At 37.1% G+C, this 14,696-nt stretch overlaps 3 protein-coding genes across 5 annotated transcripts; 1 reads left to right on the forward strand and 2 right to left on the reverse strand.

The window, feature by feature from the left end:
- Positions 1-58: 58 nt before the first annotated feature.
- LOC142523157 (transmembrane ascorbate ferrireductase 2-like) lies at positions 59-2,031 on the reverse strand. The gene is made up of 4 exons (XM_075626806.1): positions 1,711-2,031; positions 1,499-1,547; positions 1,042-1,241; positions 59-564 (listed from the first exon to the last, which is right to left on the reverse strand). Exons 1-4 carry the CDS (start codon positions 1,852-1,854, stop codon positions 271-273), a joined length of 687 nt encoding a protein of 228 aa, XP_075482921.1. The 5' UTR covers positions 1,855-2,031; the 3' UTR covers positions 59-270.
- A 629-nt stretch (positions 2,032-2,660) lies between these two features.
- On the forward strand, positions 2,661-9,158 carry LOC142523392 (nuclear matrix constituent protein 1-like). Its single transcript, XM_075627173.1, has 8 exons — positions 2,661-3,093; positions 3,409-3,618; positions 4,332-4,585; positions 4,718-4,988; positions 5,082-5,165; positions 5,709-7,738; positions 8,193-8,424; positions 8,591-9,158. The coding sequence occupies exons 1-8, from the start codon at positions 2,884-2,886 to the stop codon at positions 8,825-8,827; spliced, it is 3,528 nt and encodes a 1,175-aa protein (XP_075483288.1). The 5' UTR covers positions 2,661-2,883; the 3' UTR covers positions 8,828-9,158.
- A 1,052-nt stretch (positions 9,159-10,210) lies between these two features.
- LOC142522584 (uncharacterized) lies at positions 10,211-14,439 on the reverse strand. Of its 3 annotated transcripts, none has more exons than XM_075626051.1 (9): positions 14,277-14,439; positions 13,034-13,447; positions 12,773-12,851; positions 12,578-12,653; positions 12,400-12,477; positions 11,862-11,998; positions 11,391-11,640; positions 11,149-11,212; positions 10,211-10,939 (listed from the first exon to the last, which is right to left on the reverse strand). In XM_075626051.1, exons 2-9 carry the CDS (start codon positions 13,443-13,445, stop codon positions 10,416-10,418), a joined length of 1,620 nt encoding a protein of 539 aa, XP_075482166.1. In that variant the 5' UTR covers positions 13,446-13,447; positions 14,277-14,439; the 3' UTR covers positions 10,211-10,415. The 3 variants fall into 3 exon arrangements, with proteins under 3 accessions (XP_075482166.1, XP_075482164.1, XP_075482165.1); XM_075626049.1 differs by having other exon boundaries at positions 12,773-12,854; XM_075626050.1 differs by having other exon boundaries at positions 12,773-12,854; positions 13,034-13,489; positions 14,277-14,433.
- Between the last annotated feature and the right edge of the window lie 257 nt (positions 14,440-14,696).

The raw sequence follows: 14,696 nt of genomic DNA on the forward strand, positions 1-14,696 counted from the left end.
CTTGATATGATTAACATACGAACTCAAACGATCTTTTTATCGAGCCGAGCTTCGAATATCTCGCAAACGGTTTGATTCATTTACATCCCTGCTATTGTTCGTTTGTCACAAATCTTAATTCTTAATTTATGTAAACGTATGATGGCTGCTACCAAATAGCAACTGCCTTGACATGCTCTCTCTCACCTTTCTTTACAGTAACAAACCAAAAAACAAATCTCATGGCATCTTATTAAAGTCACACCTGGCTTTTTAGCTGTAAGACTGTAACTAATCTACTGATCCCCTAACCGCATACACGGGAGAGAGTACTCCAAGACTCACGAAGCCAGCCAAAGCAATAATCAACATTCCCAAAGAATTTACCAGCAATGCCTCAGTTGAGTACCGTGTTATTGTCTTGCTTGTTTGAAGAAACGTTAGTTTCTCTAAGAGACCAGTTGTGCATGTCGCCACAGCCAGACCGTAGATATATATGCCAAAAAATACATGCCAAGGTAAAAGGGTAGCTCGACTATTTCTTGAACCACCAGGATACCAATATGTAACAAATCCGGCAGCCCACTGCACATTAATACAATGAAAGCAGATATCTCTCTCAATAAAATAAATAAATAAATCGATATCACATAAAGTTATACTTGTGGACTAAATTTTTAGGTTCATCCTTGGCTATTTGTGTTTTTACCCATGAACCAGAGAGTTGGAACGCAAGAAGAAAATGGTGTTCAGATTTAAAGCAGAAGAATAAAGATTCTCAATGGTCTAGACTGAGTCTGCTCCATTAGAGGTGCACAAACAAATCTAGACCACTTCTGAACCTTACAAACTGGATCACATACTGATTCGCATCTAAAATAATCGAACTGGACACAAGGTCGAACTCATTCAAATTTGTGTCAAACCAAAGGTCGAGTCCAAATTATGATATTTGATAGCTGAGAAGCCGCTCATGAACTTCAATTATTGATTAATATTTTTTTATTTTTTAAACATATTCATAATCAAATGAGCTCACAAACTTGAAACCATATAATAGACCTGAACTCCGAACAAGAAAAGACATGTTATGCCCAGCCACGAGTGGAGGCTGTAGAAATTATCAATTCCTTTGTCAATGTGAAACTTCCAAGCGGCCCATAATCCAAGGATGCCGCAACAGAACGCCAAGAATTGCAGAGAAAGATGAACCAGTTTTTTGAAACCTTTTGTTCCTGAAACAGTTTTATAGGCTAGCATTGCTGCAAAATTCATTCGATGTGGTTAAAACATCACAGTGAATAGTGAAAGCTCAAAGTCAATAACAACCACAGCTTAAATCACACAGGTTCGCACCAAAGGAAAAAAGGTTTGTATACAAACGAAATGCTATTAGAGAAGATAGCGGCAAGGTAATTTTAACCTCTAGCTGCTCTCTTTGAATCTACTGTTACTTACAAGTTCCACTGATTATATACGTAATTCTGAACTGTTATCGTATCCCGCAGATTTTTCTTACCTTCACCATTAAGAAGAACGAGGCCAGTCACCATCAAAAGAGGATGAACCTGTAAAAACCCCAAAGAAGAAATTCCACCCAATTCAATAACAAATTCACCACCAACACCAGTACCACCATCCATAATTTACTCGAAAACCCATTAAAATAAATAAAACAGCGATCAAATCAAAGTAAACCAAGAAAAAAAAAAGCAAGAAGGAGAACAATACGTTAAAAATGAGATCTTTGTTTTCAGATACAAGCGCTAATCCACCTCTGTAATACACAGTCCATAGTAGTATCAATGCGAAAACTCCAATTCCGATTGTCCTCACCAGTGGGATGATCGAGAACTGAACAAACGGAACTGCCATTCGAAGAATTTGTCCGTTGAGTGGTGAGTAATTCTGATATTCTTGTGTGTGATAAGAGTGAGGTAGAGGGTCTTGATTTAGTACTCGGGTGGATCTCTTGTTTACAACATCAAGAAAAGAACAGGCGCTGTGGACCGATAAACGTCGTCACCATTTTCCTCATTGAAAAAATTACAAATTAACAGAAAAATCAATTTCATTAAATTCCATCTTTTTTTATTCGTTTCAAATTTGGGCCTAAATTACATATAACCATTAAAAAAAAGATGATTTTATCGTGAATGGAATGTTTCATTTTCTCAAAACCATTTTTATGCTTTATTTTAAGCAACGCTTTAATATCAAATCCAACAGTATAGAAAGAGTTAATTAATTAATAATATAAATCCAACATTATAGAAAGAGTTAATTAATTAATAATATAATCCATTTGGTAATAGATTATGATTATCTATTAATTTTTTAAAAGAAAAGAAAAAAAGAATGGGCGAATAATAATTGTCTTTATCTTAAATAAAGTGAATAACAAGGAGCCCATTAACGATGCATTCTTTTGCATATTCCATTCTCAATTTACCAAAAAGCCTTAGACTTTTTTCTTATTACGCACCAGTTCGAGGTCCGCTAACTGGATTCATTTACTTAGCTCAAGGGTAATTGTGTCCAATTGTTGTATTTTGCCAAACCCCCACGTTTTGTCAGGGGAAATATCCACGATACCCCCATTCTGTTGAGGGATTATGGATGGGCAATTAAGTAATTAAACAAAAAGTAAAAAAAATAATTAATTAATAGCAGCACACGACGAAAGACGACTCTGTGAAGCAAAGAGAGTTTCGAAACATTACCGGATTCAACCCATAGTATTCGCCGGAATTGGGAACTATGTCCACGTCCGATTTAGGATTTCAGCAAATTTAGGGTTTCCTTTTACCCTTTTTGCTTCTCAAATTCACCACTCCGTTCGATAAAATCTATTTTCCCTCTTTTTTTTAATGCTCGGTTAGGTGATCTAGAAACCTGCGGAAGATGTTTTCCCCGCCGAAGTTCTGGTCGTCTACGCCAAGGAGCGTGTCGGCTCAAAAGAACGGGTCTATTTCGGAGAAGGTTCCGGGCTTGAACTCTACCCTGAGCAATGGTCCGGCATCAACCAAAGGCAAAGCCGTTACTTTTGTTGGGAGCGGCGGTAACATGGACGAAGAATCGTTGGTTGAGAGGATATCCAACTTGGAGAATGAGGTTTGTATGTACTTTATTTTTGGGCAATCAGTTGCTCTTTTATTTCGACGACTGTCGATTTTCAGGGTGTTTTTCATTGTTTTCTTTTGAAGCGACCTTTCAAGAGATTGCGTATAGCGTTTTTTTAAGGCCGTGACGCTTTAAATCCCATCTTTTCATTCTTAACTGCTATAGTTTCTGTTTTAAAATGTTTTTGTTAATGTTCTGGTTCGTTTTTATCAGTTGTTCGACTTGAAATTGCATGTGTCCTTGCAAGAAATACTGTTGGTTTAAATGTTTCTATGTTGATCATCTTCCTACTGTTATTTCTTGCAGCTTTTTGAGTATCAGTACAATCTTGGGCTTCTTTTGATTGAGAAAAAGGAGTGGGCTTCAAAGTATGAAGAAATTAAAGAAGCTTCAATCGAGGCATCTGATGCTTTCAGAAGTGAACAAGCTGTTCATTTGAGTGTAATGTCTGAAGCTGAGAAACGGGAAGAGAATTTGAAGAAGGCGTTGGGTGTTGAAAGACAGTGCGCACTCGAAGTAAGATATACACTTTCCAAATTATCTTGTGAATATTTCTATCCTGAAGGCAGACACTGTTTTTCCTCATGCATTATATGATTAGTTCCGGATTCTGAAGGAATATGATAATTGCCAAGATGTAGCCATAAGAACACGAAGCTCAGGTCTTTTGCCTTGAGTGTGAAGCACGCTCCTGAGTGTGCCCTTTAATGTAGGATAGGTAGTCCAAAGGGTGATGCTATTTGATAATAATTTGTTTGTACTTGTATGTTTTATCATTATATAGTAGTTTGTAAAGGCATATTAGATTAAATGGCACAATTGTTTTTAGATTTTAGAATGTTAAGCCTTAGTGTGCCTCTTTCTGATAAGGGCCTTGCAGTCTTGCACTTATGCTCGACGATACTCATGTGCTTTGCAAATAATTATTGATGTAAGTTAATATCGTCTAATAAAGGATCTGTCAACTGGCCATATGTTACTAATGAATGTTAACGTTTAGGAATGTAAACAATCAATTGAATATGTCTAATTTGTTTTAATAATTTTATGTGAATATGAGATGACATAATTGTTGGTGAATTATTTGGGATGTTAATAAAATAATATTTTTGAGTTTTTAATGTTGTTAAAATCTAATGTGTTTTTTTGGTGATTAATGCCAACAATTTTTTTATCCTGAAGTCGGAATAATCTGGTTGTAGTTAATTAATTCTCATGTTTCGTCACAGCTCGAGAAAGCTCTGCGAGAAATGCGCTCAGAATATGCTGAAATTAAGTTTAATTCTGATTCTAAACTAGCTGAGGCAAGTGCTTTAGTTGCCAGTGTTGAAGAAAAATCATGGGAGGTTGAAGCAAAATTCCATGCAGCTGATACCAAACTTGCTGAAGTGAACCAGAAAAGTTCTGAAATTGAGAGGAAGTTATTTGAGATTGAGGCTCAAGAAGCTGCGCTTCGAAGAGAACGGCTCTCCTTTAACTCAGAGTATAACTGCATCTTTAACTCTCTTATTATCCCTTTTACTTCCTTGCACAATCAATAATTTTTTAATATTCACCTGACTGATGTTGGTAGCGGGTAGCTGTAGCTTTTGTCTGAAAGTTTTCATTTGTTCAGGCGCGAAACACATGAGGCTGCTTTGTCAAAAAAGAGGGAAGACTTGAGGGAGTGGGAACGTAAATTACAGGAAGCTGAAGAGAGACTAGCTGATGGTGGAAGATTACTGAATCAAAGGGAGGAGAGGGCAAACGAGAATGATAAGATCCTGAAGCAAAAACAGAATGACCTTGAAGAGCTGCAAACGAGGATTGAGGTGGCTAAGTTAATGTTGAAGAGCAAAGAAGATGATTCAAGCATCAGACTAGCAAACCTAGCTATCAAGGAAAAGGTAAGTTTCTATTTCACTCAGATCCATTAATTGATATGTTACAGGTGGACAGTCTTTTTTTTTTCTTTTCTTAACTGTCAGTTATGAATGCAGGAAGCTGAATGTATTCAGAAGAGCTTAGAGGTGAAAGAAAAACAGTTAGTTGAATTGGAAGAAAAGTTAAATGCAAGAGAAAGAGTGAGTACTTGCAGTCATGTTTATGTGATGTTGTACAAATATACTGGATTGCGTCCAGGATTTATTAATTACATAGTAGTATGTGGGCCATTTCTTTAGATAGTGGAACACCACAACACCGTTATCTGTTACCGTACAAACTAGTATTTTCTCGATTGTCCTGCTTCCAGTATGATAACAGAGAACTGATGGGAGCTGTTTATGAGGAAGTTCATTTTGAGCGAATGTTAACCCGTACAATCTCTTTTGCATAAGAAAGACAGTTAGATGTTCGAGGAATGATTAATAATCCGCGGTGCATTTTATTATTCTGCTGAATCAAACTAGGATCATATACGTACACCTTTTCCATTTCTTGTTTATTCATATAACTGAATTAGATGGAATAAGCTATTCCTAAAGCTATCACGGTTTTTAAGGTTGGTTTTTTGGTGTCTGACCTTCACAAATCTAAAAAATGCCACTATTTTTCTTGGCCACTATTTTTCTCTTCTTCTTGGTGTTTCTGATTACTTTTTAATGGACGTTATTTTATATATACAGTTGGAAATTCAGAGTTTGGTGGATGAACACAAAGCCATACTTGCTAAAAAGCAAGAGGAATACGAGCTGGAGGTGGAGCAGAAGAGAAAGCTTCATGATGAACAAGTAAAAAATAAAGTAGTTGAATTGGAGAAAAAAGAAGCAGAAATTATGCATATGGAAGAGAAAGTGAAGAAAAGAGAAGAGGCAGTTGAAAAGAAGATGGAGAAAGTGAGGGAGAAGGAAATTAATTATGAATCAAAGTCCAAAGCTTTGAAGGAAAGAGATAAGCTGCTTAAAAGTGAAGTGAAAAGCTTGGAGAAGGATAAGGAACAAGTGCTTGCTGAAAAGGAAGCCCTGCTCAGTATAAAGGCTGAGCTTGAAAATCTTAGGGCTGACATTGAAAAACAGGAGTTAAGATTAAGCGAAGAGAGAGAACAGCTAAAGATATCAGAAGATGAAAGGTTAGAACATGCCCATCTGCAATCCGAATTGAAACAGGAGATAGAGAAATGTAGATACCAAAGTGAACAACTGATGAAGGAAACTGAAGAGTTGAAGCAAGAAAAAGAAAAATTCGAGAAAGAATGGGAACTGTTGGATGAAAAAAGAGCCATTGTTAAGAGAGAACTTGAAGATGCTCTTGAGAAGAAAAAAAGTTTAGAAAAATTTAGGCATTCTGAAGAGGTTAAATTAAACAATGAGAAGCAGGAAACACAACAATATATACAGAGGGAATTGGAATCTTTAAAATATGCAAAAGATAATTTTGCTGCTAACTTGGAGCATGAAAAGTCGATGTTGGCAGAAAAATTTCACAATGAAACGAGTGAACTGCTTCATGATTTTGAACTGCGGAAACGTGAACTTGAAACTGAAGTACGGAAGAAGCAGGAGGAGATGGAGAGTGGTTTGCATGAGAGAGAAAAATCATTTGAGAAAGAAATGGAGAAGGAACTTGACAATATTAACAACTTGAGGGAAATGGCCAGAAGAGAAATGGAAGAGATGAAGTTGGAAAGACTTGGGATGGATAAAGAAAAACTGGATATTTCACAGATTAAGAAGCACGTAGAATCACAACAGTTTGAGATGAAAAAAGATGTTGAGGAGCTTGTTGAACTGAGTAAGAAATTGAAGGATCAGAGGGAACACTTTCTCAAGGAAAGAGAACGCATCATTAAATTTGTCCAGGAACAGAAAAGCTGCAACATTTGTGGGGAGATAATTCGTGAGTTCTTGCTATCTGATCTCCACCCACTGCCCGAATTTAAAAACCTTGAGGCTCCTCAACTGCCCAGAGTAACAGAGAATTATCTGGAGACAGGTGAAGGCACTTTTGAGAGGATTAATGATGGATCACCCCATATTTTAGTTAATTCTGGATCTCATGTTGCTGGTGGGAGTGGAGCCATGTCTTGGTTGCGAAAATGTACCTCAAAGATATTTAAGTTGTCTCCTGGAAAGACACTTGAACTTGATTATGAACCTAATGCCCAAGGGTCATCCATGCTCTATGGGAAGCAAATTGATTTGTCCTCACCGGAGACATTGCCAAGCAATGAAAGTGGTCCCAAGCCATCCCCGCAAGACGCAAGTAATTCTTTTGATGTCCAAAAATTAGAATCTGATAGTGGCATTAGGGAAGTGGAAGCTGTTCAAGCTCCAACAGTTGATCAAAATTCTGGTTTGAAGGCTCGACGTCAACGTGGTAAGGGAGGCAAGCCTCGGTCGAGTAGAACACGTGCAGCGAAGGCTGTGACTGCTGGTGCTAAGGCTATTGAAGAGAGAGAGATTAACATTAATGGTGATACTAAAAATTCTGCTTTCACAATTGAGGAAAGCCAAACAGAATCTGGTCTTGTTGAAATACCCAGAAACAGAAGAAAGAGAAATCATGTTCATTTATCACAGACAACTGTAAGTGACAGCCACAGTGAAGATCATTCAGATAGCGTCAAAAATGGTAATCTCCGGAAGAGGCAACAGAGAGTTGTTACAGCTGAACAAAGCTTTGTTGAGAAACGTTACAATCTCCGGCGGTCAAAAAGGCAAGTTTCTTTTTTGTATGCAAGATTTATGATTTTATTTCTTTTGGAGAAGATCGGAGTCATCTGTTTATTTAAGTTGATTTTTTTCCATACCAAGCTATGCCTTGGATAAATGATGTTTTGTGATCCTTGGAGTTTATATTGTAATGTGTGACGTTGTTTCAGTTAGTCTGAGGACATTCTGCTGACTTAGACTTGTCTTTGACTAAATTTGTTTTCTTTACCGAGCCATCTAATTCGGTTTGGACTGTTTAGCTTGCACTTGTGTGGGTTGGTTCTCTTAATTAGTAGTGACCTTTTAAGGATATTAACTGAGTGTCTCTTCTTTAGCTAATTGATGTGAACTTTCACTGGCTGCGTTCGTTATCAAGTAGGTCTCTTTTTTCTTGCTACTATCTTTCTGAGGAGACTTACGATGCAAAATTGTTAATGGTGTTAATGTTCTGATTCTCAGGCCAGTGGCATTGGCAGCTAATGGATCCTTAGCTGAAGCTGAAAAGGGTGAGAAAAAGGAAACTGATGGTCACTTAGGTGAAGTTGTCCCATTTCCTGGCAAATCAAAACCTACCGAAAATGCTGAAATTGGTGGGGTTTCAAGAGAAGAAATCGACGTACTAGGAGCTGATGTCGTGCCCATGAGAAGCACAGAGAAAACCATTGAGGTTCCGGTGGATAGTTCTGAAAGGGTACTCGTTTTCTCCTTTACTGTTTGAGTGCATCCTTGTTAGATATCACTCCCTTCCCTTTATCTCCTTATTAGAAGGATTTATTTCTGGTCTATTCGACTTGCAGCTCTCTTTATATTTATTGATCAGCTAACCTTATCATTTGGTCAATGTACGGTTCATGAAGGCTGGAGGTACCCACAGTGATCATGATGACTTGGCAAACACCTCAGAGGCTGACATGATTTTCAGTGAGGAGGCCAATGGATCAGCTGGAGCCATGGACCACAACATTGAAGAGTTAAACAGCACAAGCTATGAGGAAGAAGATGACAATGACAGTGATGATGGTGACGACAATGAGGTTGTTCAGCCCGGTGAAGTTTCCATCGGAAAGAAGCTCTGGACCTTCCTCACCACGTAATTTCTTAGCTTGATATGCCACAAACCGTATCCGTTTCTTGATCGATTATATCCATTTGAGTTCTCTTCTTTTTGCAGTAAAGAGTTCTCTCCTACTTAGTTGCGTGTATTAGTTTGCGAATATCAGTAAAGCTTGGATTGTTGGTGTTCTATAGTAGATGAGTAATGTATTTGCATTCTTACCCAGTGCACCTATTGACACTGAACTCTGGTTTCTTCATTTTCTTTAGCTTTTTATTTCAATATTGTTTGTATTTTCTGCCGCACGTGAAATTTTTCTTAGTAATTTGGGTTTTCCCAGCTATGTAATTTAGTCGGCACAATATGCTCTATTTACTGTTTTTTTTCTATATTTGAATTCACACTGCTATTTTTATCCGTGTTGGCCGGAATTTTAGTGGAGTCGCTTGGACAACAAAAACACATCTCAATTTCATTTCGACAATTTCTTTATACTATTAAAACCAAAACTTGCTGCAGAACCTGCTGTATACAAATGAATTAAGAAAAATGAAACAAAAATATTTATTATGCTGATCACTTAAAAGGTAAATTATTACTTCACTTTTTCTATTATTCTTGTTAGTATTTATTTTACTGTATTTTTTCCTCCGACACTAATGTCTAACGTGCAAAAGCAAATACTTAAACCCAAAAGCCAGGATTTTGACATCTTGAAATATTCAGTCGGTTTTCCAAGAACTCACCCACGGCCGACGAGGTCAAGCTAAGCAGGACTGGGCGATTAGCACATATGACATTAGAGCCGTCAAACGGACCAACTCGTGGGAGACAGGCCGTCTCACGGGAATGGCGGGCAGGTAATCCCCAACCCAACTCAATGTACATTGCAGGATAGACCAATTGACATACGGTCAACCAACAATAAATACAAACATTATAATTAATTAAAATTTTCATTTCATAAATAAATATTCATAAAAAATATGGATAAAATTCTAATGATTGATTTCACACGTCTACATTTTTTACAAAATAATTAATACATAAATTTAACAACTTTCATTAAAAAAAATATACCACCATAAATCCACAACGTAAATATTTTTTTTATTTTCTTTGCAGGTTCGCAACCCAACCCAAGCTCACCTTGAGCTAAATCCCCCGTCCAGCCTCATGACCACCGCGGGTTGACTCATCTAAGTTCACTTTTAAATGAGGTTAAATTTTTTTTTATCTCAAGTCACTTAAATTGTGTGACGCGGTGTGTGACCCGCGGCCCGCCCAAAACAAATTGACGGCTATATGTCACATAGCTTTCCCCCAATATTTTGATAATTTGCATTTTTAAAACTGTCATCATAAAATATTATATATTTATTAATTATTAATTTTTTGGTTGATAACCTTGTCAAGCTGATGCTTTTGAGAATAAACCTCAGAACCAAATGCACAGATTAATCAACTGTACCCAAAACACACTAAACACTATAAAACCACCATATCTATAACCTCAACCACCCGTTACATGACCTGCCATAAGTCCTTTCATCAAACAAGATTTCTGGCCCAGCCCTCCCTAATTAATGAAGTTTCATAAACACAACAATATATCTGGGAAATAGATATTAATAAGTACCATATCGACCATGATTTGAAGAACCATTGTCCCGGGTTAAAGGCCTTCGTCTACCTCTATCTGACAAGGATCTGCCAAATGTAGAGCTCCAAGACATCGATGGACTTACCTGTGAATTGAGGGATTCATAACTCCAGTCATGATCAACATATCTATCAAAATGATTCGATAAAGAAGGGCTCATTCCAGGTTCGCAGCCAGGAGGTCCATCATCTTCAACGTCCCTAGACTGCCTTCTCTCAAGATATTGCCCTTGGCTCAGATATTCATATGACTGAATGTATCTAGGGAGGGAACGGTCTCCAAAATGACTTGAACTTGAATAGCAAGGTGCCCAAAGTCTTTCATCTGCTTTTTCTGGGATTGGAGAGTTTATTCCTGGAAATTCAACACTCATGTTGCTGAATGGTTTAGTATAACTTGTACCAAGAATTTCCCCATCTTCAGGTTCTTCCTTAATTGTGTCATCTCCAAAAATTGTAATCCCCGACGGCTGATCCTCCTCATCGGGTTCTAAAAAATTGCGAAAATACGTATATTAGTACAATCATTGGAGAGGTGACCTGAGACATGAACCAAACTCAAACACGAGACTGGGTATGGATAGAAGTACAGAACGCATGGCAATATCTAGGTAATGCAGCAGAGGCTGCTGAAAATATTTGAGAAGGTGGGACGAGTATCCAAGTTGCTTATTAGCAGATAAAGTCACAACTTTATACCTAAATACGCAGGTGGATATCCTATTTCTCGCATTCTGTTAAGCCATGGAGGTGGATCAAACTCCTACAACAGATACGAAAGTTACAAATGTGACTAAGAAAAATATCCTAAGAAAATAATATAACCTCACTATAATATTCCATGGATTTGATTAATATCAACCACAACACCAGAGGCTCAAATAATCATTTGATGAACAATGCAAAACCACCAATTCCACCAGAGAGAGTGTTTATCTCACCCCAAGTCCCAATAATTTTCGAGTTTCAGCATCAAGGGCACCAGGCACCAGACCAACATATTTTTTGACCTGAGAATCTTGATAATATCGAGTTGAATTACGAGAAGCTGAATGTTGGTTTCTTTTGGCAGACTTATGCTGCTTCCGGGCATTATTGACAGCAACATTATCACGAGGCTTAGGGCAATCTCTTAGTGCATGGCTGTATGAGCCACAGTTGAAACACCGGGAAGTATCTAAACTTTTCCCTCTGCATGGTGAATGGAAGTATCGAATTAAAGGAATAAATGATGATCCCAAGAATAAATATGACAAATGATTGCATAACATCATCTTGAAAGAGCTATTATATCAAGTTCATTTGCAGGGTATGATTCCGTTGCTTTGTCATTCATAAATTTAAAAGGGAGAAGGAAAAATGTACATCGGTTCTTTCACCAAAAAAACAACACAGAGAGAAAAACAGCATACCCATCCAAACTACTGGAAACATCAGCAGAAGTCAGAGCTAAAGAAAATTCACGATCATAAATAGGGACAGACATTCCATCCAATGGTATCAGTTCTTTACTTGACGGGTTTTTCATTTCGTCATCCACCCAAAAGGCCTACACAATGTAAAAGGCAGATTGAAATAAAAGAGCAATCGATAGAATTCATCTATTTCAAGCCAATCTCATGCTTACCGAGTGTGCATGAACATTCTCAACAGCACTTTTGTGAAATAGAGCAATCGATAGAGTTCGTCTATTTCAAGGTGAATAAATTATAATGAAGATGCACAATTGCTACGAAATTAATTTAGCAGCTTCTTAAACACAATATGGACTTAGAATCCACTCAACCACCCCCACCCCCCACCCCCCACCCAACCCCAAAAAAAAAGAAAAAAAAAACTTGTCAATTTGAGGGATTTTTTTAATCACATTTGTTTCCAAATTCCAATAAATAAAATATTTTTAGACTCGGCATAGAACATGAATGAAAACGGAAAGGAAGATAGTTATACCACAGCAGAAGACTTATCCAAGTCAATGCGAAGAGCTGGGAAGTAGGTCTCTTCTCCAGATTGAAGAACATTTAAATCCTGAGTTTTATACAAGCAGTAAGTAGATAATAAATACTAAAAGTAATTTGGTCAAATTATAGGAAATATAAGTAAGCAAAATTAGAGGTAGCTGTCCAACATTTGATGATGGGCAGTTGTGTGCATTCCATTGAGACCACTCCTGCAATAACTCCTCAAGCTTTTGTTTACTATCTCTGTCAATGTTGATAGATTGTCAGATGTTTTTTCTACACTAAGAAATAATGAGACATCTTTCACGAATATAATTGAAGCAAAAAATGAGTATTAACTTGTGAAAGCTTTTATCACATACTTGGTCAGAGAGGTGTATATAACATGCACTGATGGTTGCTTTTTATCCACAGTCATCCGGGGTCTTTTAACACCGGATACTGCTGAAAGTTAAAGTCATGGATAGCACAAAACCAGACAGGGGAGATTTGGTGGAAAAAAGAAAGTTACAAGTAAAAACAAAAGAGAACCAAAAGGATATCAATCCTCTTCTTCTAGAAGTACTTAGACTTTTACCTATAAGCACGGTATAAAAGTGAAAGATAACTTGAGAAAAGGATACAACAGAAGCCTATTTCCTGACTACTAAGACGGGCTCCAACTTTCATAAGATTCCTAGAACTGTTTTCACTTTGAACAGATAGGGGTCCATTTTGAAATTGCACTGAAGATTCAATAGAAGTCCCTGTCTCTACTGCAGCAGCAGCTTCAATAATTTCAAAACTTCGCAGCTGGGAAGGGGTATTGTTAACCACATCTTGTTCATTGTCAGTTCCCTTGAGAACTGAAGCATTTTCAAGGTAGCCATCAAACTGGTTTGCATGATCCTCAACAACGAGCATGTCTTCTACCTCAAAATGTGATACAAACGTAGCTTCGTTGGCTTCACAACCAGTTTCACACGGATTAACTTTCACATTTCCTCCTCCCGGGATATTTGAAGAAGGAAGGTTGATTAAATCCTCGGTTTCCATAGCTGGAAATGGAATATTAATAAAAAACTAGGATATGAAGAACACTGCATATAAAGTTGAGTAACCCTGATTAACAGTATCCAAAACTAGGGTATGAAGAACATATAAAGTTGAGTAACCCTGATTAACACTATTCACTAAGTCAGAATTCATTCAATTTGTCATTGTGGGTTCATACAAGGGCACTGAGTTGATTAACCAAGAGTTTGATGCCTATTGCTTGTTTCTCTTCTGAAATTTTGGAGTGCATACTTGTTTTTATCATAGGCCACAATATCGTAATTTACACGATAATATATACATCAATATTTTGGTTTTGTGCAATATAAATACAGGAATGGTGGTGGCTTTTTGCTTAGGAAACTTTAGCCAATAGAATGTACGATAGCACAGAACTCATATAACCTATTAAATTGCTCCGATACGACATAAAAAACAGCGCAACTCAGAGCAGACTGTACATAAATGTTGGTGCTCAGATTGAAAACAAATATTCAAATTTCATTCATAACTTCACTAAAATAGTCAGGCTCGCCCCACAAAAGCGATATAGTCCGTCACCAAAAATTGAATTGTTGGGATTGCCCCGCCATGAGTTAGAACACGACAGAAAAAGCTACTGCATCTACGTTTGACTCAAAGCAACCACTTATTAAATCAAATCCCCAACAAAAAAAAAACGAAACTTTTGAAGTTTTGACATCACATCTCGACAATAAAGTTCTCAGAGCGAATGTTCCTATGGGTCAAACAACAGTTCAAGCATTTAAACAAACCAAAACAAGCACCACCGAAAAGAGTAATTTCACATGAAGAACAAGTGAAAATTACCAGAGATCTTGGGATGGTGGTGGACTGCAAGAACAATCAGCTCCGCAGAAGCCGACAAGCAGAGCCGATAATTCGATGTGTTCCTCACAAAGATAGGGATTTTTCTTTTTCTTTTTGGGAAACGCAAACGTCCACCCAATAATTAGTCTCTTTCATAATCAGAGGGATATATAATATTATATACTCCACAATCGTAATTCCAACAAATTTGATTATTTTTTAAAAAATAATTAATAGACAATTAAATGCATTATTATTGATCCTACTGAATCACGTTATTACATATTATTAATAAGTTGCTCGATCCAATTTTGACTCTTATTTTCTAAATAAAGTTAGGAAGGATTTTGGAGTATATAACTTTTAAAAAGTATTTGGTAAAAAAAATTTAAATACGATATAAAATGTAAAAATAATGAA

This window comes from Primulina tabacum, chromosome 13, assembly GCF_025594145.1.
Source record: "Primulina tabacum isolate GXHZ01 chromosome 13, ASM2559414v2, whole genome shotgun sequence".
Classification (NCBI taxonomy): Eukaryota; Viridiplantae; Streptophyta; class Magnoliopsida; order Lamiales; family Gesneriaceae; genus Primulina; species Primulina tabacum.

Coding starts and splice junctions, on each gene's coding strand:
- LOC142523157 (XM_075626806.1), bottom strand. CDS start 1,854: ATGGCAGTTCCGTTTGTTCAGTTCTCGATCATCCCACTGGTGAGGACA. Junction 1,242..1,498: donor CGTTCTTCTTAATGGTGAAG/GTAAGAAAAATC, acceptor TGAATTTTGCAG/CAATGCTAGCCTATAAAACT. Junction 565..1,041: donor TTTTCTTGTTCGGAGTTCAG/GTCTATTATATG, acceptor ATTAATGTGCAG/TGGGCTGCCGGATTTGTTAC.
- LOC142523392 (XM_075627173.1), top strand. CDS start 2,884: ATGTTTTCCCCGCCGAAGTTCTGGTCGTCTACGCCAAGGAGCGTGTCG. Junction 3,619..4,331: donor AAAGACAGTGCGCACTCGAA/GTAAGATATACA, acceptor GTTTCGTCACAG/CTCGAGAAAGCTCTGCGAGA. Junction 4,586..4,717: donor CGGCTCTCCTTTAACTCAGA/GTATAACTGCAT, acceptor TCATTTGTTCAG/GCGCGAAACACATGAGGCTG.
- LOC142522584 (XM_075626049.1), bottom strand. CDS start 13,445: ATGGAAACCGAGGATTTAATCAACCTTCCTTCTTCAAATATCCCGGGA. Junction 12,478..12,577: donor ACAACTGCCCATCATCAAAT/GTTGGACAGCTA, acceptor TATAAAACTCAG/GATTTAAATGTTCTTCAATC. Junction 11,641..11,861: donor GTTTCCAGTAGTTTGGATGG/GTATGCTGTTTT, acceptor TTCACCATGCAG/AGGGAAAAGTTTAGATACTT.